General features: G+C 39.7%; 1 protein-coding gene across 22 annotated transcripts in view; it reads left to right on the top strand.

Moving 5' to 3' along the window:
- LOC124882776 (neuronal cell adhesion molecule-like) overlaps window positions 1–23515 on the top strand; it is a 114784-nt gene that overhangs the window by 55589 nt on the left and 35680 nt on the right. For 16 of the 22 annotated variants that reach the window (XM_047389479.1, XM_047389488.1, XM_047389496.1 and 13 more), the window contains 2 exons: window positions 22034–22192; window positions 23406–23417. In XM_047389479.1, the coding sequence (XP_047245435.1) occupies window positions 22102–22192; window positions 23406–23417 (103 nt within the window). In that variant the 5' untranslated portion in view covers window positions 22034–22101. The remainder of the gene's footprint in view (window positions 1–22033; window positions 22193–23405; window positions 23418–23515) is intronic. The other 6 variants (XM_047389443.1, XM_047389461.1, XM_047389415.1 and 3 more) reach the window with 1 other exon arrangement.

Genomic DNA, 23515 nt, shown 5'->3' with positions numbered 1-23515 from the left:
ATCTGTCTGTCGATCTCCCGCTCCATTCTTCCCCCACTCGTGAACAAGACCCCGAGATACTTAAACTCCTCCACTTGAGGCAGGAACTCCCCTCCAACCTGAAAAGGACAAGCCACACTATTACGGTTGAGAACCATGGCCTCGGACTTGGAGGAGCTGATCCTCATCCCAGCCGCTTCCCACTCGGCTGTGAACCACCCCAGCGCATTCTGTAGGTCTTGGCTAGAGGTGGCCAGCAGGACCACATCATCTGCAAAAAGAAGAGACAAAATCCTCTGGTCCCCAAACCAGAACCCCTCCGGCCCTTGGCTGCGCCTAGAAATCCTGTCCATAAAAGTTATGAACAGGATCGATGACATCGGGCCCCCGATTCCATACTTCTAGAGCACCCCCCACAGGGCATCACAAGGGACACAATCGAATGCTTTCTCCAGGTCCACAAAACACATGTGGACCAGTTGGGCAAACTGCCATGAACTCTAGAGTACCCTGTAGAGGGAATAGAACTGGTCCAGTGTTCCGCAGCTGGGACGAAAACCACACTGCTCCTCCTGAAGTTGAGGTTCGACTATCGGCCGTACTCTCCTCCCCAATACCCTGGCATAGGCCTTACCAGGGAGGCTGAGGAGTGTGATCCCCCTGTATTTGGAACACACCCTCCGGTCACCCTTCTTATTAATGGGGACCACCACCCCAGTCTGCCAGTCCAGAGGCAATGTTCCCGACCGCCAAGCAATGTTGAAGAGGCGTGTCAACCATGACAGCCCCACAACATCCAGAGACTTGAGGTACTCAGGGCGGATCTCATCCACCTCCGAAGCCCTGCCACTGTGGAGCTTTTTAACCACCATGGTGACTTTAGCCTGGGTGATGAAAGAGTCCAACCCCGAGTCCCCAGCCTCTGTTTCCACCAGGGAATGCGTGATGGCAGGATTGAGGAGATCCCCGAAGTACTCCATCCACCGCCCGATAATGTCGCCAGTCGAGGTCAGCAGCTCTCCGCCCCCACTGTAAACAGTGTTGGCGAAGCACTGCTTCCTCCTCCTGAGGCGCTGGACGGTTTGCCAGAATCGCTTCGAGGCCAACCGGTAGTCCTTCTCCACTCTATGTCTCCAACATCCCTTGGAATCTGGTCAAAGCTTTCCCAGAGGTGAGAGTTGAATACATCCCTGGCCAAGGGCTCCACCAGACGTTCCCAGCAGACCCTCACTATGCGTTTGGGCCTGCCAAGTCTGTCCTCCTCCAGCGAATCAAGCTCACCACCAGGTGGTGATCTCTGGACAGCTCAGCCCCTCTCTTCACCTGAGTGTCCAAAACATGTGGCAGAAGGTCTGATGATACGACAACAAAGTTGATCATTGACCTCCTGCCTAGGGTGTCCTGGTGCCAAGTGCACTGATGGACACCCTTATGTTTGAACATGGTGTTGATTATGGACAATCCATGACTAGCACAGAAGTCCCATAACAAAACACCACTCAGATTCAGATCGGGGAGGCCATTCTTCCCGATCATGCCTCTCTAGGTGTTACTGTCGTTTCCCACGTGGGCGTTGAAGTCCCCCAGCAGAATAATGGAATCCCCGGCAGGGGCACTATCCAGCACCCCCAACAGGGATGCCAAGAAGGCCGGGTACTCCGCACTACCACTCGGCCCATAGGCCGAAATGACATTCAGAGACCTGTCACCGACCCGAAGGCGCAGGGGTGCGACCCTCTCATCCACTGGGGTAAACCCCAACACGAGACGGCTGAGCTGGGGGGCAACAAGCAAACCCACCCCAGTCCGCGGCCTCTACCCGTGGGCCACTCCAGAGTAGAAGAGAGTCCAGCCCCTCTCGAGGAGATGGGTTCCAGAGCCCACTCTGTGCGTGGAGGTGAGCCCAACTATTTCTAGTCGATATCTCTCGACCTCCCGCACATGTTCAGTCTCTTTCCCCCCCAGGGAGGTGACATTCCACATCCCTAGAGCCAGCCTAAGCATCCGGGGATCGGGCCGCCGAGTTCTCCACCTTCGTCCGCTGCCCAATCCTCTTTGCACCAGTCCGTCACGGTTCCCCCTGCAGGAGGTGGGCCCACTGGGGGATGGTCTCGTGTCTCTCGTACTGGGCGACTTCACGTGCCTCAATTTAGTAGTCGTCATGAGGGGTTACATTACTCTTACCTCAAAAAATTTTACAGATGTTAATGCCAATGCTACTGTATAAATCATTACACTTCCATCACTTTCACTTTTGAATTTGACTGCATTGTATTATAATCAAAAATGAGTTGGACTGCATGTAAATAGATCCAAATCCGACTATATGATCAACTGTAATGGATTGATATGAACTGAATTTGGACCCAACTGCATTTTACAGAATTGGATATAAATGGAACCTTGTTGTCTTCCAAAGTTCTCCCAAGATGACATTTGCTGTGAATTAGACCTATATAAATGAACCAAATTAAACTGAACTTGAAATGACCAAAGTCTATAATTATTTACCCAAAGACTGAGATCAAGTTGAGCAATCTGTCTGTTGTTTATAACAGCAACATGAAATCCTCCTTCAAAAACAGCCAAAGGTTTGGATCATGTCGAAGGAAAAAGCTAAAATAGTGCTTAAAGCTGTTTCAGGGTCAGATATTTACACTTAAATAAAAACAAAAAAGTAGCCAATTTTGAATGAGTTTGACAATTTGAAATATGGATCCATGCTGAATGTTTGATGACGGGACATCAAATATGTAAATGCTCACACATGAAAAACCTCAACCTCATCATAAGCCTGAAAGGTGTCCAAGAGATCAGAAATCTGTAGAAGGAAATGTCTTCCATCATAGAGAAATAAAGATGTGACATGGAGAAGAAGCAGCGGTGAACTGAGCTGGAGGAATTGTGAATTACCAGTGCTTATTTGCAGTAGTAGTGTGTCCTTACTTAGAGACCAAGATAGCTGAAGATAATACTTAAGAGGTTCAGACAGACACGAAATTGCTGAGAACCCACCAGTTACCCAAGTGTGGTGGACTGGTGGGCTGTTATCTATGTCACACTCTGTTTAATGAGTAAATGACATCTAAAATTATCTGATGTTTCCCCAGCTCACAGTAGACAAATATTTGGTCTCCTTACCAAAGACGCATAGAGTTTATTTAGCTGATATGTGATAGAGAAATTATAAGGTATTTGTGACAGGTGCGTTAACTTGGGTGGACTAGTTGAGTTACTCAGCATCTGTACATTGTTTGTGGTTTGATGTTGTATTGAATTGTATTTCACCTTCCAAAGGGGGTCCAAAGCTCTAATGCCAAAAAGACTGTCATAATGTTATATAAAACAATAGCAAGATAAATGATGGTCAACAGTCAAAATGAAATTTTAATGCCATCAGATGTTAATTTCACACATTGAAATGTAGGGCTTCATGTGTGTGTCTTGGTGCACATTTGCAACATCTATCACAGTCAAATGAGTGAGAGGTAGGGAAACACCCCTGACAGTTTTGCAGATCTGCATCATGATTTGGGAAATTAAGTAACTGAACCATAAATTAAGTAAATTAAATTAAATTTGTTTTTTATGTCAACTGATAATCTAGTTGACCAAACACATAGCTCAGACTGACCGATTACAGGTTATCCTCTGGTGTGCCTCCAATCATTGTCCTACTGCATAAAACCCTAAGTGCGAATGGGCTGAAGGTCACGATTGGAAGTTGTCCGGGTCCTAAAGAAACAAAGCAGCTCCAGACCATGACACTACCAACACCATGTTTTTCCCCAAAAGTCTTGGGGATTGGACAGATCCTAGTTAAGTGATTACTTAATTTTGTAGATCGTGCAGAAATCAAACCTGGGTGTGGCAAGTGAAAATTAACTTAGCTCCCCAAAAAATGTGGTTAATACAGTTAATTCAAAAGGGTGGTATTTACATTTTTACAGGGTCAGGTTGGTTTGAATAGTTTTGTTCCTTAATGAATTAAATCATCACTAAAAAACACTTTTGTGTTTACTCCGGTTATTTTTGTCTGATATAAATGTTTCTGACCTGAAACATGGAAATGTGACCAAAATGGAAGATATCTGTAAGGCAATAAGTTTTTTCATGACACTGTACATCCTAAAACTGAAAACATATATACAATCAAGAAGGCTGTTAGTTTTCAAGGTCATATTTTATTTGACCCTAAAATGTATCTTACTAATAAAATGATCAGACTTAATAAATATATGATCAGTTAGAGAGGTTTTCAGCTTGGCATTTGAACACACGTGTGTGCGTGCATGAATACCTGTGTATGTATGCGTATGTGTGTGCTCATCTTCCATGAAGCAGCATTTTTTCTGTTTGCTGCTGTTAGAAGTACAACTCCCATAAAAAAAAAATGGTGACCATTGATCATGCCTTTTAAACATTCTCCAAAAACACACACACTGCACACACACACCGAAGACACAAAGAGTTGAAATTCAAGTCAAATATCTCACTGCACCATCAACCACAAAACCCAGCTTGAAAGAAGGGTTATATAAGGGAACCTTGGTACTGTACTCTTGTTGTATTTCAGTTAATATAGGCCTTTATTAATACTGAATTTGCATTGATTAAACCACCAAAAGTGGGACTTAACATGTCTCCTTTTGGAGCAATTCACATTTTAGTTGAAGTTTGAATATTTAATATAGTAAAAAGAAAAAGATACTTTCTGACTGTAATCTTTAGAGGAGGAGTTCAGGTATTTCTACAACCATTTGTTTCACATAACAACGATTAGACTGAACGCACAAAGCCTCCAAAAGGCCGGAGGTGCAGATATAGCATATATAGAAGCCATGTTAGAAAATGTGAGATTTGGGATTTTCACATGGATTTTTTAAACTTATTTTAAAAGAAGTGTCCACGCTGAGAAGAATACTGACCTTGAATTGCAACATATCTCGATCCAATCTCACCAGTCCTTTTGTTGCATCATTTTCCTCCCTCTTTGTTTTGTATCATGTCTCCAGTGTCTTCAGTCAAACACTGGCCCTACCAGTACTGTTGGCCATTTCTCTCTCACATTTGGCTATAAAGCAGTACCACTACACAGCTGTAGTCCTGAGAACAAATGAGTAGTGGGACTCACACATTCATGTTGGGCTGCTGGGCTGCTTCTGGCACACATTGTTTCAGATAAACACATCGAGATCTTTCTGGGTGCCTTTTTGATAACAGCCAGGCAACTTTTCTGACACTGAACTGTTTCAACAGGCTTCTCCATGCATGTTGTGTCTACTGCGAAGGAGAGCGAAGGTGTCTGTGGATGTACTTGTTTTTCTGTGTCTCTGTGGTTGTGTGAGAAACAGAAACAGGACAGGGACACGCAGAAAGAGACAACTGGTTTTAAAAAGGACATGAATAAACAAATAGATGATTGAATGGATACAAAGACAGCTTTGGTGAGAAAATGGTTGGGGAGGCCCCTCTCGAGGGGTCTTCTGCTCTTCTTCACTGTCTTTCAGGGATGCTGGAGAAAGTTAGCTTTGTGCAAATCTTACTCAAACTGACAGCCTGGGGATGTCTGTTGTGTTTCTGAGGTTGCATCTCCATCCTCTCAGCTCCTCTCATCTGCTTGACCTTCCTCAGGGCTTAATTCTAACTTCACCTCTCACATTATGTACAATAATTGGAAACACAGTGCACTTGTCAAATGTGTTATTTGATGGAATGCTAAGCTGCCTTTTCTGCTCACATTTATGAATTGTTCTATTTTTGCAAAGCTGATAACCAGATCCGAAAACCAAACTTGACAAAACATGAACAAAAGCATGACCAGGAAAATAAACAGAAACATGATTCAAAACTTGAACAGTGAAAAACATAAGGAAAAACCCCGAAACCGAAAACCAAACAACACTACATCATGACAATTTGAGAAGCTTAAAGATGGATTATTTTTCTAAGGAATGAATGTCTGTTTAGACGCAAAGTGAAAGATGTCTTTCCTCAAAATGCCTAGGAGTCTTGTTTTTCCCCCACTCCTGAAGTCTGATTTGTCTGTGCATGAGTATCGACTTCGCTTCGAGATAGAGATGATTGTCCTGCTGCTGTCTGAAGCTGGTTGAATCTGTGTGTTTGAAAATGGCCTCTAAGAAACCAAATGATTTATGTGAGTGGCAGGCGAGGGTCTCAGTTCAGGGCCAAGCCTATCCGCTCATCACTGTAAACAGGGAGCTCCCCGGGTGTTGAGGTGGAATACAAATGCCTGAATTTAGATGTAACCGCTGGCTCACCTGCATCTCAGCCAACTCTAATGAGAAATCGCTTCTGCTGGGAAAGTAAAAGAAAGAGTAAAGGATGCAATCTGACAGCACGCTGACAAACCATGCAGCACACAGACGTTTGTGTAGATTTCTTCTGCATGGTAAATTATACCAAGTTTAGACACACCAATATGTTATTTTTTCCATTTATTTTGTACTATTGGTTCATTCAGTGACATGCATCAGGCACAGGCACGGTTATATCTGTACAGGGGTTTTTGGTCATTGTTATATATAAATCAATTATGATTAGATAACACAGGTACTTCCAGCATTACTGCTGCAATTTTTGCCTAAGGCTCCAGTTGTATTTACATCTACATGATTGCTAATAACATATTAACTGTCAGAATAATCTGTTCATGTCCATATTGATTAAATTTTGTCGGCTGCAGAACTGTTCAATCTGAACTACAGGGTGAGGAGGAACAGGGTCGGACACAACGGACTTCAAAACGTAACGTAGGATTAATAAAACTCTGTGGCCGTGAACTGTGTTGATTTATTAAGGAAAGTTCACTTAATGAGTAGATCTAAAAAGCTGGAAAATCCACCAAAAAATACTAAAAGAGTAACACGCCTTTCTGAACTGTTACGTCGTTGTTTTCTTTTTGTGGGATTATCTGTTTAGGAAGTAATTCATTCCTCTACCTTATTTAACCCATGCACTTAGGACCAGCCGGAATCACCTCTGTCCGGCAGGGCTTTTGGAGCTCGCTGTTTCAGCATGTTTCTGTACATTATCTGACGCCTAGAAGCAGTCTGAATAAGCTCCATAGCTTCATCCAACCATTATCCAGCACTCAGGGGAGCCTTCCCCTGCATTAGAGACTGGCCTCATCCCTCAAATTGCAGACGCAGGACTGAGGCTATTAGCGAAAGATGGGTTGACTCTTAGTGTTAAATGAAAGCAACGTTTTCTCTGGAATCACTATTTGACTTCTGAGGGCTGATGGAGCAGTTTGTATTGGGGCTGTTATTTCTGATGGGGTTAGATGATGTGTAGGGATGGAACTGTGTTTGTCTGAGTTGCAACGTCCCCCGGGCAAAGCACCAAACCTACTCACTCAAACACTCTCAATGATAGACAAATTGGGAAAAAGGCGATACAACCAGAAACCTCTTTTATACTCTATGTCCCTGGTGTGTTTTTTTCACACTGTATCATGTAAACTTACACGAAGAGTTTCAAGAAACATAGAGAGAACTTCTTCATTGGAAAGCTTTCTTTAGCGTAAGTGTCTCCAAACCTCCAATCATTCATACCCACGAGCCATACAGTAACAAGTCTCAGTGAGGCGCCAGCAATTGCTTTCAGCTACTTACCACTAGAGATTTTCTGTTTTATTCTTAAATCTCCAAAACCCTCTTTAATTTCATAAATCCAAAAGCTCAAATAAAATTGGGTCATCTAATTGCTGCATAAGGGAGATGATATTTTCCCTCTTGTTTCATATTTGGTTAGCGATAGCAAGTTTCTGAGCTTTAGAAATTAATTGGTCTACATCCCCCTCCAAACCCATTGGAAGGTAAATTTGCAATAATTTTCAGTCTATGTACGATCAAAAGGCTTTATTCTCTGATGTATTTGGTGATTTATCTGCTGTACCTGGAGATGTGTTTGTTGAGTTTAGCATGTGAAAACCTCTCTCCTGAAAACAGACTTGCAAAGGCCAACGTCATCAAAGCTCATTAAGACTTATCTAGTGTTTGGATCAGCGCAGTTATGCTCAATATTAACATAACAAGTGGCATATTTTCATGTCTTCTTGTGTATGTGGATGAATCATGGTTCTAATGTGGATTTGGTTGTGTATAATTCATCCTTTTGTCAGGCTAACCTTTTGAAAAATTATATACATGTGCACAAAATTATGAACTTCCAAAAAAGCCCAACTTGGGGCCAGTTTGAGGAAATGTCTCCAAGGCAGTTTAAAAATTAATATGCTCTGGTGGATAACTCTTTTCATGAACAAAACGACTAAAACTGCTAAGATAAATGTTTTTGCTATTGCAACCGGATAGCCTTAAAATCGTCCAATTGTGTGCACCAGATGATTTCTTTCTGCATTTCTAGGTGACCATTGTACACATCATTTAACTGCTGAGAAATTAGATATAGGGCTTTTAAAATATGAATTTAAGCATTTGTATAAATTATTTTTATGTCATTTGCAGATATTAAAAATAAATGTCTAACAGAAAAAAAAAAAAAAAAAATTCTCACAACTGGTATAATTCATGATTGTTGCCTTCAGTAATAAAAAAAACACTACAATTTGATTTTCTCACACTTTGAAAGGACTATTGTTTGTCTGAAATTGGATGGTGAGTCCTTTTGGAAAGCAGCGGAGGGGAACTGATTTGTATTCACCTGCTGTATCTGAAAAGAGCTGGGGAGGGACTAAGAGAAACCGAATGGGGGCGTTACATAGTGCATTCTTTATCTGATAATGGATTGCTCTGACATTCACCCATATTGTGGTGTGGTGTGTCTATCAGGAAGTGCTCTAACCTGTGGGAGGAAGGGGAATTTTTAAACAAATGACACAAAAGACACCTGCATTGCCACATCAGATAACCGAGGTTACAAATTTACAGTTTTTTATATCTAAAGAACAAGGAGAATGGATGGCATCACACATTCTATGAATGTGTCCTTTTAGTCTTCTTCCTAGCAAATTAATTTCTTATTCCTATTTTTCTCTTTTTTAATGTGCTTTTATTGGCCCAGCTGGGCAACTGGATTCTTCTGGCAGGAACACAAAAGACACAAAGTAGAACCCAGGATAGGCAGTAATGAGCAACTCCTCTTACAGTGTTACATATGGACCTGCCGCAGTGCAGGGAAACCTTCTGGAGACAATGGAGGGGTTTAAGAGGTCTCTAGTCCTCTGAAGTCCTCTTTGATTGAGTTTTCTGGGACTAGGCTCCAGTGTTTGGGATGATTGTGGAGTGGGAGCTATAGGTCTGGAGGGCTGGAGGAAGGGGTGGGGAAGACCCTCCTCTACGCTGACCTTTCACAGACACAGGTGGGGTGGAGTGGAAGGAGCTGTTGGAGGATGATGAGAAGGAGAAAACTGTAGGAGAGGCCTTTTGTGCGGCGAGAATGTCGAGGCGCAATTCATCAGCAGTAAACTAACTGCCTCTATCCACCTGCAGCAGATTTTCTCACAGCTTACTTTCTCCCCAGCTTTGTGACACTTTCAGATTACATGCTCAGATAACATGGTGTGGTGACAGATTATCTGATCTCGGTCAGAAGCAGTCAGAAGATTTACTGCCAATTTTAGGATGTTTTGTAAGAACTGTTCTTTGTTACGATTTTTTTTTGGCGGTATTGTAACTTTTCTTAAAGCCTGCGCTCTGTTTAAGAGCACAAGGCGTCTTCTTCAACTGACTCTGGGTCAGTTTTCTTCCTCACCATTTCATACTCACCCGTTGCTATTTAATTCCAACTTACTTCCATTTCGTACTTGTCAAAAACAATATATGTTTTTTAAAAATAAAACCAAAGGATTCTTTATCCAGATGACTTATTAAAGGCTCTGGAGTGTGCTCCTTTTCTAGTGTTGCGTTTTACATAGAATAGATTAAAGGAAACCCATCCACATACCAAATTCCATTAAACTCAGGTTTGAACAATTACAGACCCATTTAGTAAATTAGAATATTGTTGAAAATTTCATTTATTTCAGTAACTTAGCTTTATTTAGTGAAACACATTATATAGATTAAGTGCACACTAACTAATGTGTTTGAGCCTTTATTTCTGTAAAATTTGGAGTTTCTGCTTACATACTAATGAAAATACGACATTTAAGATTAGAATATAACATCAGACCAATAAAAAAAAAATAATTTCAATACAGAAATGTGGTCTGCTTCAAAGGTATGTTTCATAACTGCTTAAAGATTATTAAAAAAATACTCTGACAAACAATCCTCATTGCAACACATATTTTAATTTACTAAATATGACTGTACAGTACGATTAGAACAACATATATTAAAACTATATTTAAATTAAAAATAATCCCTGATGCATAAAGGTAAATACAGTTTATATGAAACTCTTTTACTTAATTTAATGTGCAATTTTCCATGAAAATGAAAGTATCCTGTTCATATGAGGATGCCTGATGTCACTCACTCACTATTTCTCCACAACAAGAGAGTAATTTCCAGCACTGTCGCACATTGTGTATTTTTTGAAGCATTGTAAGACTTCAGAAGACAAATTTTAAACCAAAATTCCCAAAACTCAGTTAGTTCTGCTGAGAAGGGAGAAGAATGATAAAAGTTGTACATTGTGTCCAACGTTTGCTGAAAAAAAACAAAAAAAAAACAAATTTGAATTGAAACTTGTTTCAAAGGTTCTAGTTCCTAAGTAGATGAATAAGTATTTTGAAAAATAGTAGTCTATTGGAAGTACTATACGTAATTAGGCTGATCTTAGACAAATAACATCATTAAGTGACTTCTAGCAACTTTTAGTGCTGACAATAGCTACTTTCCTTACTGAGGCATTGACAGCGGCGATCACCATGTCCATTGTCATCAAAGTAGTGTTTTTAATTGGAGGATGATCTCAATCTCTTATAGCTATTGTCTTTTTAAAGTATTTCAGATATGCTGATACTTACTTCAACACGTTCCACAGTCAGAAATTCATGTTGAGGCACGTTTCTAATTTTCCCTTTAACTGTGTAATATCAGCCTTCTTATTAGAAGGATTTTGGGTTCTAAAAAGGCCAAAGGATATGTTCTAGTCAGCAGTACTTAATGTCCTTCTGGTACTTTATCAGTTGTGATCTAAATGTACCAGTTCACACAGTCATTCCAGCTCAAAGTCAGTGTTCATGCCGTGTTATCTGATGTTGTTGGCAGGTTTAAAAACAATTAAAAGTGCAAACAACTGTAACAGCCAGTCGGTTACTGCTTACATACTCTAGCAGCACAATTCATCAGACAAGTGTTCGCCATACAATTAGTTTGCTCTAGAAAGGCATTTTTATTTATTTATTGGTAACTCATAGGATTCCCATAGAGAGCTTTGTTGTCACCATTGCTGACATGGTCCACAGGACTCTAGCTGCAACAAAACCTCACACCTGCGTTTGTTTGAGTCTGCACTGGCTCCATATCCTGCACACCCTGTGTTACAGACTTTTTTTTTTGTATCTCTTTAACTTTAGGCTCAGTATAAACTCCACATATTGACCCTTTATAGAGGGACCTTTCAGATGCAGAGTAAGCCATCCGGTACTGATATGGTGCCAAACTGAGATTCTAATCATACATCTTTTGTTAAACTCAGAGGAGGTAGAGAGGTTTTTTTTTGTTTTTTTAACCAAGCAGCTCTTAACAGCAGAGTTTCTGTTTTGTATTAATTCTGGGCTGACAAATTGTTTTGTTTCTCTTTGTCTCTCTTTTTTATATATATTTTGAATATGTTTTTGGTGACAGAGTTGACATATTTTTGTGTGGATACGACTCTAAAAGCATTATGGGAATTGCCATGGATACAGAGTGCCATTTGGAGTGTACTTTTGCACTCATTCACGCTAAAATGGGATGAGTACCTATGTTTAGCTTCCAAACACTTTCTACCATTTGCTGATCTATAAAACTGAAGAAATGGATTGCAAATTTGATTGCATATTATGCATGGAAATTTGTTTCTGTTTTCTTAAAGGATTTGCATGCTTTCCAGTAGGAGATTAGTTTTATGTAAACTTTTAGGTTTTTGAAATTTGTTACATTTCAGTAGCTGAAGTGTGTCTTGTGATGTTGTGTACAGAGGATTTTGAGAATGCTTTAGCCTTTCCGCAAGCATCCCTCTCACTCTCCTGCATTTGTTCAGCACAATGAATGTCTACTCAGCATATGAATGGCTTCACCCATAACAGTCATGTGAGAGGGCAAGCAAACTTGAGCCCTGTCCATAATGTCTTGCTCTGGTTTAGTGTGAGAAAAACTATAATGAATGTTGAATTGTGGATGCCTATGCAAATACAGAAGATGAATGAATGCACAAACTTGGATGTGCAAAATTGTTTGGACATACCAAATAATAATAAAGAATGAAAAAACAAAGATGAAATTAACTATCAAATAAAGATCAAGTTTAGCCACGGCTGACCATACTGCCTTCCTATGTTTTGCTTAAAAAAGTAATCCATGTGCCGCTACTGACTTGTCCATTCTTTATTTATTCTACAATCAGGTTTAAGACGTGAACGAATGTACCAACTTTGAGAAAAAGTGATATCCTTTGCTGCTTTGTTAACTGATAATTTAAAGGTTTTGCAACATTATCAAGCAGAGTAAGAATATAGAGACCCAGGGTGCGGCGCTGAGACCATGTGCAGAGGCTATAGTTCTTGATGTGGCTGTCCCGGGTCCGAGTCCCGGACCTGGCAATCTTTGATTATATCACAAGCAGTCCTTTTCAAACCTGTTTTATTCAAAAGCATTGATAATTCTGATAAACTATCCACAGCTGGAGTCTAATAATCTCTGTTTTGTGTCAACACTTTATTTACCCATCACAAAACCTAGAGAACTATTGATTAAGAACACCTTAAAGGGTTGCAAATATGTCTGGCAACTTGAAAGCAAAGTATAAGAAAATTAGTGATGACTTTTGAACAGCACTGTCTACCACATTGCAGGTAACTCCTCCATGGGAATGTTGGTGTAATCTGAAGAAATTACTTTGTAATGATAAAATCTTTTTCGTCGTTAATCGTGAGGTGAAAGTATAACTCTTGTTCTTCCCAAAAGCAGAGCAGGCCAGAATTTCCCCGTTAACACCACCATCTCATGAAGAGATGCTTCCATCTGCATGCTAAAAAGGAACCCTCTCTCTCAGAAGCACCGGCGCCATTGCTGATTAGCATTTGGACACAGGGGACAGGGAGCAAATCCTGGAGTGTTGTTGCCGTGTATGTGGAGGAAGCTCAGTGAATGCCAATGGGCTGTGCGCTGAAAGAAGGGGAACTAAACAAATTGCCGGACATGTTGCATTAGCACCAGATGTCAAACAGAGTTAAGGTATGTTTTGTAATGAAATCTGAGGAAGGTTTGTGGTACTTCAATCAAGCTTGTGTGGAACAGTTATAAAGACGAATGGTAAAAAGGGACGTTGTTTTCATGTTTGGCTTGTAGTAGCTAGAAAAAAAAAAACACCAAAGCATACAGTTCCCATGATGCCAGCCAATTTTCATTGGCAACAGTGATAGTGGGGGGAAAAAAAACAACTGATGTATAAATGATGGTTGAGTTCCTTTAAAGTCTTCTATCAAAGTGCAGCTGGGCATCTGCAGGACCTTTTTCCACCAGACACACTAACATCATCAACACACCGGTATGTGCAGAAAACAAAAAAGGTCTGTTACTCCTTGAGAAGCTTTTACATCATCAAAGTCCATCCTGGATTTGTATTTACTCTGTTAGACTAATGGAGCCCACATCATAGGCAAAGATTATATGCTTGTCATGTTGTACTGTTCTCAGACAAAAGCTTAGATGTACAAACAAAGTGTATGGGATCTCTTTACATGAATGTTCTTGCAGTTTTGAACAGCATTGTCCACCTAAAATAAAAGAGCTGAAAGAGGAGAATAAAAACAACGTACAGTATTTAAAGAGGAGCCGATGACTGATGATATCTCATTGTCTTGCATTGTACAGTGCAGATGAAAGGGCTCGGTTTAGTTTTTGGACTGTGAAGTCTGCCCGGAACAACAGGATGCCAGTTCATATGTTAACCACACAAATTATTTGCATATGGTCTCCCAATTATAAAGGCTAATGAGAAGATTAGGGGAAACCCACACTGAAGCCAGCCAGTGGAATTTCTATTGTGATCAAGCAACGGCTCAAAGAAGGGTGTGTGAGAGCCAATGAATGTCGGGCTTCTTGCGTCCTGACCATGGTTCACATCATTGCTCAAAAACAAAACCTCAGCATACATTTACCCACCGGTTTTTATACTTTTCAAATAACCTTCCACAGTCAAACCTTTTGAGGAACCTGCTCGTCCACTTGGTTTCTTAATGGCTCAGAAAACCATATGTGGTACTTGGCATGAAGAGGAGCATCCTCAGAATTAGAATAAACTCTTACAGCCATTTTTATTTTCTCCTCTCCATTTTCCAGCATATATGGAGCCATTCTTGTCATTATAACCTCCCCATTCAGATGCCTGTAGGGGATCCCTGCTGCTCCATTAAGGCCATACCAAGCTTCACAAACTCTGATTGCGTGAGCCATCAATAGCGCTGATTATGGGAGTTAATTAGGATGCGTGGCATAAGAGAATGGCTCGTTTTTGTGTTTGTTTTTTACCGGAGATGTTAAAATTTGGGGACTGCTGATGCAACAGCATTGATTCTGTCAGGGTTGCCACATTGCTGTGTAACATAGATAACGGCAGCATCTTTCCTAGAGGTTAGCATGTAGCACAAAGATATTGTATTAACTATGTGTTCTAACTGGATCAAAGTTAGGACTTTTCCCTGATAACTGCTTTTCATTTACACGTCCATTCTCAGTCGTCATCCCCTGACACCTCCATTTGTGTGCTCAAACGAGCCCTACCGCTCTTTGTCCGTGTGTGTACTTTTGCGACATGTGCACAAAACCAATTAGTTTTGGGATGTTGAAGTAGCTGGCTATGGCAAAATGACAATAGAGTAATTGAAGAGGCCGACTGAATTAGAGGCCAAGCAGCTGAATGCAGCTCTGACAGAGGAGTATGCTTTCTTCACTGGCAAAATAAGTCAGGACTGTATGAAGGTGGTCTTACATAGCTGTTGACAGTAAGGAACAAAACAGCCTTTAAGTTGGTTGACATTAATTATAATTAGGTTTTTGGTTGCCAAATGTTATTTAGGTTAACCTTACATCAAATCTAGACAGTTTACGAATTATGTTTGGATTTTTATTCCTGCAGCCTTTCTATAAAGTTTCTGATTAATATTTTGATTTGAGCATTTTTTGTCCTTGACACGCTCTGAGTCATTTAGGAATATTAGGCTATTTTGAGACTCATCCGAAGTTTATGAAATCATTATCATGTATATTTTTGCATAGCTGTAAATGGAGTAAAATAACACACTACCTCAGTGTCATCAGTGTCACAACTCAGTTACCAATGGCATCCCGGATGCTGCAGTTGCCCATGTTTTTCTTACTACTCTCCCTTTATGTGACCGTGAGATGTATTTTGGACCAAAGTTTCTGCAGGTCTTCTTTAATGTGCTGCTCCAACATGGTTAATTCAATTTAAAAAGCTACCACAATATTCTGACAATGCACCACTTAAAACATACATATCTGTATAATTGTATTATTTGAACAGATACTATTTTATACAACTTGCTAGTCCGGGCTCAGAGACTTTGTTTTAAATTGACATGATAATCTTCTGTTCCACCACATCACAAAGACACTCTGTAGGATAAAGAGGTGGGGACTGCAGATATCCTTGTTTACACAATATTCAGTTTCTACTCAGGGGCCCAGAGTGTGCCACGAAAATGTCATCCACATTTACATCGCCACCACCAGCCTGAATGGTTGGTACAGATGTTGTTAGGGTGATGTTGTTGATGTCAGATTTTGACCCTACCATCTTAATGTTGCAGCTGAACCACATAACATTTTTCCAGTCTGTTATTATCCAATTGAAGTGGGCATGTGCAAATTGTAGTCTCAGTGTCTCGTTCTTAACTGACAGAAGTGGCATCTGTTGTCTTCTGCTGCTGCTGCCCATCTGCTTCAATGTTCGACATGTCAGAGATGGTTGTAACAAGTGGTTATTTGAGATACTGTATCCTTTCTGCAATCTTAAACCAGTCTTCCGATTATCTTCGGACCTTAAAAGGCATTTTATTCCACACAACTGTGACTTGCTGGATATTTTCTTTTTTTTTTTACCACTTCCCCATTCTGATGCTCAGTCTGAACTTCAGAAAGTCTTTTTTTACCACATTTATATGCCTACAGGCATTCAGTTGATGCCATGTGATGCTGATTTTTTGATTTCTGTTAACTAACAATCAAACTAGTGCTCCTAGTAGTAAATATCCAACTTACACATACAGCTACAGTCTTCAAGAAACTCACATCTTGCCTTGTTGAACTTCTCCTCTGTTTGCTTTACTGCTAGGCTAAAATTAGCATATTTACTCTTTTTTGATAGGACTTGATAATTCAGCGTGGTTCTATTTAAACTTGTGCTGATAGAACCTGCAGAAACTGGTATCTGGCTTTGCTGTGTTTTTAAAGTTGACACTTTAAAAGCGCTAGGGAAGGTCATATGAAACAGCCAGGCAGGGAGCTCCCTCTCTCTATAATTAGCACAATCATGTGTGTAAACTATAATATAGTTTTACACATTCACAAAAAATGTAGCCTCAAATTGTTTGGTTGTCACAGCAATCACAGACAGTAAACCAACAACAGGAAGTAGGAGCTGAGTGTTGTCTTTGACTCCAGATACCAGTCAGTTAAAAATGCCCGGAGACCCCGAGCCAATGCTAGGGATTGGATCAAGACATCCCTGTCTTGAACCTCAAGTGCAAACTGGTTCTGAAAAACTGCCTTCAAATACAGTACAAGGTCAATTTGTGATGCAATGTGCGGGTTATGTAAAGAATAAATAAGTTTAATGGAAATAAAAATTCACCAACAATAAGAACAGTATACATTCAATGTTAATTAGTCCCAGGAGCTGTGTTGTTTAAACCGGTGTATGTGTGTGGGATCTGAAAACAAAATAGCATCTGTGATAAGAAAAAGTCCTTGCGGTTTCATCCACTCAAGTGGAATGAGAAGCATTAGAGGGGGACAGTTTTCAATTAATTGAAGAACACAAACTTAAATAGTCCATTCATTGGAGCATTTAGCAGAATTTTATAAAAACTTTGTGTTTTATATTTTGTCTTATAAAAACACTTGATTTTGTAAAGATTTAGTGGTTTGAAAGCTGTCATAATTACCTACTGGTATTCACAATATTGAGGTTTCCAAGTGAGGTAATAGTAGGGTTTATCATCCTCTCAGACTAATCTACGTGATAGATAGCTTTAAAAAAACATCAGCAAATCTGTCATTACCAACCTATCATGCTTCTTTCTAAGAGGTTCGATTTTATCAGTTGCCTGACAGCTTTTGGCACACCACCCTAAACAGTACTTTAGATTTATCTGGGCCTCACCGAGAGCTTCATTGACTTTGGCTTTCCTATCTCTGTCAGCAAGGGATGCATAGGAGGCTTTAACAGTAGAGGCAGATATTATGTGTTCTTGAAGAACCATATATCTATATAAGAAATAGTTTTTCTCATTTCTCTTGCTCTAATTTACTTCAGCCTGTATTGGTGGAGTGAAAGTGTTAGAATTAACAACATGAATGTCTTATTATTACATTTGAACAGTTGTGCTCTTTTGTCTGCGGGCTGCTCTGTTGGTCTTAAGAGCCCCACTTGAATTTTCACTGCCATCCTGCTGTGACAGGGATGTGAATGGTTGGCTCCATATCACTGCAGCTCACATGGATAATTATATCACACACACACACATACTGCACAGTCACACTCTCCTGCAAGTACAGACAGTGCACATGCAGACTAAAACATGCTGACCGGCTGGAGCTGGGCTGCTACGGCTCATTAAATTGGGAAATGAATCCTGGACGGAGAGCTGGCTCCATTCCAGATAAGCTTCAGGTGTTTTAAGATTCTATATATAAGTTACTGCGGCCGGTGTTAAAATTTTGTTGCCAATTCTGATTCCTCTCTAAGACCTTCAGTCTGAGAGATAGAGAGACATGATATATTGTATCACAGTTGTCATCACATAATCGATGTGTGCAATATCCCAGTCACAAAGGACTGCTTTAATGCAATATTTCGTGAGCTGTTATATTTCAAGTGAATGCAATTGCGAATGCAAATGTATTTGGCTAATTGGATGGACACTTGGTGCCCAAACCTGAAAAAGATTTGGGTGGTTGAAATACTTGAACAGTGGTGGATAAATCATGATGATGGGAAACAACAGAAAAGTAAGCTAAATGTGGGTTAATTGCAGCTAGAACTGGCATCGCTATATTAAACAAAAATATCCTAATTGGGCATTTTCCTAATATGGTGTAGCCCTTATGAGATGATAAGTTAAAACCAAAATGATTGCCAAGCTGACATTTTGAACTTGCTTTTGTATCTCATTTTAGCCGTTTCTGTGTGTTCCTAAGAGTGTATGCCCTTATTTAAACTCTTGTACTCCAAAAAGGCTGCTAGCATTTTATAACAGAGGGAGGTTGAAAGCTAAAAAGGATAATGCAAAGCAACTTTGCTATATTCTGTTCAGCTTTCCTACTATATCACGAAAGACATCCTCTCTCTCGCTCTTTCGCAGCATGAATGAATCTCAAAAATGTCTCAACAGAAAATGCACTTTCCTTTTAAAATGTTTCCTACAACTTTTGTACTTCCTTTGGCTTCACTTTTAAACATCTTACTGATACTGAAAATAACTCATTTGGATCCTTCTTGCCTCAGTTATAGTTTCCACACTATATAGGGTGCATTTACGGCTCATAAAAAGATTGGATTTTTGAGTTACTAGGCCATGTGGTCCCCAATCAGGACTACTTAGACTGAAAATTGTGTAAATCCAGTGACCAGCAGATTTTCTATGTTCATCTATAATCTTTTGTTGACTGCTTTTTACACAAATGATTTTTCACATCCAAGTCAGACTTTTAACCATTGTATTTAATGAAATATTTGTAAATTCTTAAATTTCTTACAGCATGTTGAAAATAAATATTGAAGGAAGGAGTATGTTCAGGTTCTGCAATCCTGCCTGCAGCCTTCAGACGAGCTGGGTGAAATGCTCCCCCTTTATCTTTCTGTGTCAAATCCCAAGCCAGACCTACCTTTTTGTAAAGAGAGCCCTGTGATTGGCTGAGCTGGGCGAATAATACAGAGCTTCCCAAGAGAGATGTAGTTGAAGCCCAAGGTAACAAGTTACCAGACACCAGCTTTGGGGCCTATAACTGTATCATGACCCTGGGGCAGCACTAACGAGCACATTGACTCCCCAGAGAGAACCAGGCCCAAATCCATCCAGGTCTGGCTGACTCGATGTTTAGCCTCTGGTACCAGACACAACTTCCACTACCTTATCTAAAACCTTGTTCTTTCAGCCCGAAAGGCAGGACAGCAACAGACATCTACAGCTCTGTCTCTAAAAGGCTCCATTAGATTCTTCCACGTTTAAACCATCATTAAAATCCAAAATTTGCTAATGTGCTTTTGTGATAATTGAGAAAATGGGTCTGCCTGAGCTCTAATTGAAGATGTGACATTTTAATGCCAGACTAGTGGGTGCCTTGGCTGAGACATGCAGGAAGAAAAGATTCAAAACAGGTCTCACTGCAGTCATTAAAAGATAGATAATGACGTCTTTTTAAGCAGTTTCTCTATTCTTTCACTCATCATCTGAGAACGACACCCTTACTCATACAAAATACTGATAAGTTCCTTGGAATAACATTGAATAAAATTACAGATGCACTGCTTAAAATTTTGTAGCTGATTTCTTATCTTCGGTTTCTATGAAGCTTTGATCTGGTGATTACCCTTTATCAATTATGATATAAGAAGATATAAGAACAGCATTCAAAATATTTCCTTAGAGTGCCAAAATCCTGCGAGAGGTTGATAGTTTGCTGCATTTCATTCACCCTTCCTGTTATCTGTTGAAATTCTTGCACTTTCGCAGCCTAAATAAATTGCAAACATTTTTCTATACACCCAAGCCCAAACATTTTAAATATGCCTGGCAAATTTTTGTTAAAATCTTTTTATTCAACCTAGAAGTCAATTTCTAATAGGAAATAAATGCAAGCAGCTCTCAAAAGACAATAAAACATTATATATTTACATTTTAATAAGAATGACATGATTATTTTCAATAATCAATAAAAACATTTTTTTGGTCATTTGAGTAATCAAACTGTTTTTATAACCACTGACCAGCTTTTTGTGTGTTTGCATTGGTTTTTTAAAAGATTTACTTCTAGTGTTGAGCTCCAAGGTAGAAGCTATACTTGCCATCTCACTAATACTGAGCTCCCTCTGCAGATTGTCTGTCTGATTCAAGTCGGGACTGGCTGGAACATTCCAAAACATCAGTACTACTTCCAGTCAGTAGGAACATGTTGGTAAAATAACAAGATCTCTCCAAACCTAAATCTGCCTGGGGTATGAATATTTTGGGGATTAACTGTGTATTACATTTTCCTTCCACTTAGCTTCTTACTTCTCTGTTCTATCTCTGACTTCACTGTTAAACCCCTCCCTGACACTGAAACTAGCTGACTTGTAACCTCTACCAGCGCAACCTGGTTGAGGTTACATATGATGTCTTCACCAATCAGAACAGGATCCAAACTTCTTGTTTCCGACCAGCTGATCATTGGTAAGGGCCGTTCGGTTGAAAATTGTCCGATTCAGATCACAGACCAATTTCTCTTTAGTGCTTTTATAACTGGTTTAGAAAGTGAGTCTGCCTGAGCTCTAATTAAAGCTGTGACACTTTACTACTAAACCAGCAGCTTGGATAAAACATGCAGGAGGAAAGATAAAAAAATAGGTCTTATTCATTAAAAGATAGAAAATGACTCCTTTTCATCCAGTTTTTTTACTTCTCATCTGTGAACTGAAAATTTTATTCATACATAAAACTAATGAGCTGTTTGCAGTAACATTAGATTGTAACAGAGTGAATTCGGGTGCATTTGGGTTGACTTTAGTGCTTCTTTGTTTCCAAAGCTTGTTTCACATTCTTTTTTTCATTCTCTTGATTTCTTAATCTTGCTATTATTCTTTGTTTTAGATTTGTCTCACAGAGCAATAGCATCTATTGAAGGTTGGTGTTACATCTTAACACTGGGCTGCATACTAACAATGACACGAATTAAAGAAAACATGAGTTTTGCTGTTTTTTTTCTCCTTGGTTACAGTCCATGTATCATCCTGCACAAACATCATGCTGTAAGAAATTGGTGTGAATAATGATTAATTAACGTTTCACTGTTTTGTTTAAAAATTCCAGACAAGTCACACTTGTTGAACCTGTGGTATCTGCACAATCTGTCTCTATTAAGCAGCTATCAAACAGTCATACCTGACATTTCCTGCTACAGCTGCTGTGTCGTGAAAGACTGATGGTCCAGTGTCACAAATCTGACCTGACTGCAGATCAATTTGTCACAGGCTTAATCTGCCAGTCACTCACATTGATAAAACAAAGAGTGAAATGTGTTGGAATAAAAAGTATGACTCCCTGTCCTGAACCTTGGCTGTGCCATCTGCTGCCGTTTGAAAATCGACGCTGCAGCAAAGCCCTAATGTCACAGAGCGATGAGTGCGGCGAGATGAGCCCGTTTGGCTCCCTGTCGATCCCTGTTGGAATGCTCTACATCAAAAAGATAGCTCCCAGCAAAACGCAGCACACTCTAGCAGACATCGATCTGTGACCACAGATTCGGTGTATGTAACTAGCTCGCTTGTTCCACCTCTGACCCTCACGCGGATGCAGAATAGAACAAACGCAGTATAATGATTAATAGCTTCTGGATATACTGTGAGATTCTTAGCTTTCATCATCTTTTCATCATCTAATATTCACTTCCTCTGTTTTTTCTATTTCTCCTTGCAGTTGTGGAGGTGCCCTCAGACTGTGTGACTGAGCAGCAGAGGGGCAGGGGCAGAACACTGTGACACACGATGAGGATGATGATGGAGATGAGTTTGGAAGCAGCGCTGCTTCTAGTGATACTGGGACACCTCGCCTCTGCACTGGAGGTCCCACTAGACCGTAAGGAAACAGATCACACCACACATCATAAACCAAGCAAATCCTAAGGGTCTAAACATAGTTATTTGAGGACTGGTCAAAGAATCTATAAATATTTAAAGATTTAGTGTATTATGGAAGAGCGTGGACTTCCGTAATATACTGAATCTTCAAAACAACATTATAGTCAACAGTTTTTTTCATCAGAGGGGCAGAAATGGGCTTCCATGGTATATAGTTTTAGTGGGAATGTTTTGTAGAAATGAAGCATAAAGTGCATAAATATTCAACAAATTAAACTTTTTCACATTTTGTCACATTTTGTCAACCACAGACTTAAATTCATTTCATTGGGATTGTATGAGATAGACTAGTACATAATTATGAAATTTAAGATAAAGTGTACATACTGTTTGTTTTTCAATATTTTTTTCTGAATTAAAATCTGTGTGTTGTGCATTTGTAGCCATAATAAGGTTTTGCCTATTCTTTGAAAAGTAGCTCAACCTCAACCTTCAATATCCTTGATGGTTTGTAGTGTCAGGTGACCAGTGCAGGCAGTAGGTTGCACTACATTTCACTTAGAGGTCTCAGAGTAAAGGGGGCTGAATATATATCACCACACACTTTTATGATCTTTGTAAAGAATTTAGTAAACTGTGTATCCTTGTCATTCCAATTCACAATTATGCACTACATTGTGTTGGTCTTTCACATAAATTCCTAATAAAAGACACTGAAGTCAAACAGCTGTTGGCTGCACTGGGTTTTATTTGGTTGCATCAGGTTAAAGGTGAGCTGAATGCAATTGCAAGTTAATCTCTGTGGATATTCTCATTATAATATAATATTTAGAAAGTGTGTATCCTGTTCCATGCACTTCACATATTGTGTAAAATTCAAGAGGTTTGAAGAGTATTTTTCCCTAAACTCATAATCTTTAACCTTTTTTCCCATTTTCTTTATCTTAGCATTATTAATCTAACATTATTGGACACTATGTACTCATTTTTACTCACATAGAAAACAAAACGAGGAAGTCAGAGTGTAACCTCAGGGTAAATTTTATGTGACAACAGGCTTTATTTGCAACATATCTAGTTGGAAATGTTGGCCATCACAGACTGCCTTTGTCCAAAAGTTGGACAACCATTTTTTTAACCACTAATGTCTGCATCTCTCTATTGTCACATTGTTTTCTTGTTTGCTGATTCATTGGGGGAAAACACAAAAGTTCTGCCAGGATGTAAGTCACAAATAAATGCATTTTTGTTAATGAGATTGCGTTTGCACTTTTGTTTTTTTAATCAAGATGCTCGTTGTTTACGTTTAGTTTATATTAGT

Source organism: Girardinichthys multiradiatus, chromosome 2 (assembly GCF_021462225.1).
Source record: "Girardinichthys multiradiatus isolate DD_20200921_A chromosome 2, DD_fGirMul_XY1, whole genome shotgun sequence".
Classification (NCBI taxonomy): domain Eukaryota; kingdom Metazoa; phylum Chordata; class Actinopteri; order Cyprinodontiformes; family Goodeidae; genus Girardinichthys; species Girardinichthys multiradiatus.
This window is presented reverse-complemented; position numbering and strand designations above follow the sequence as displayed.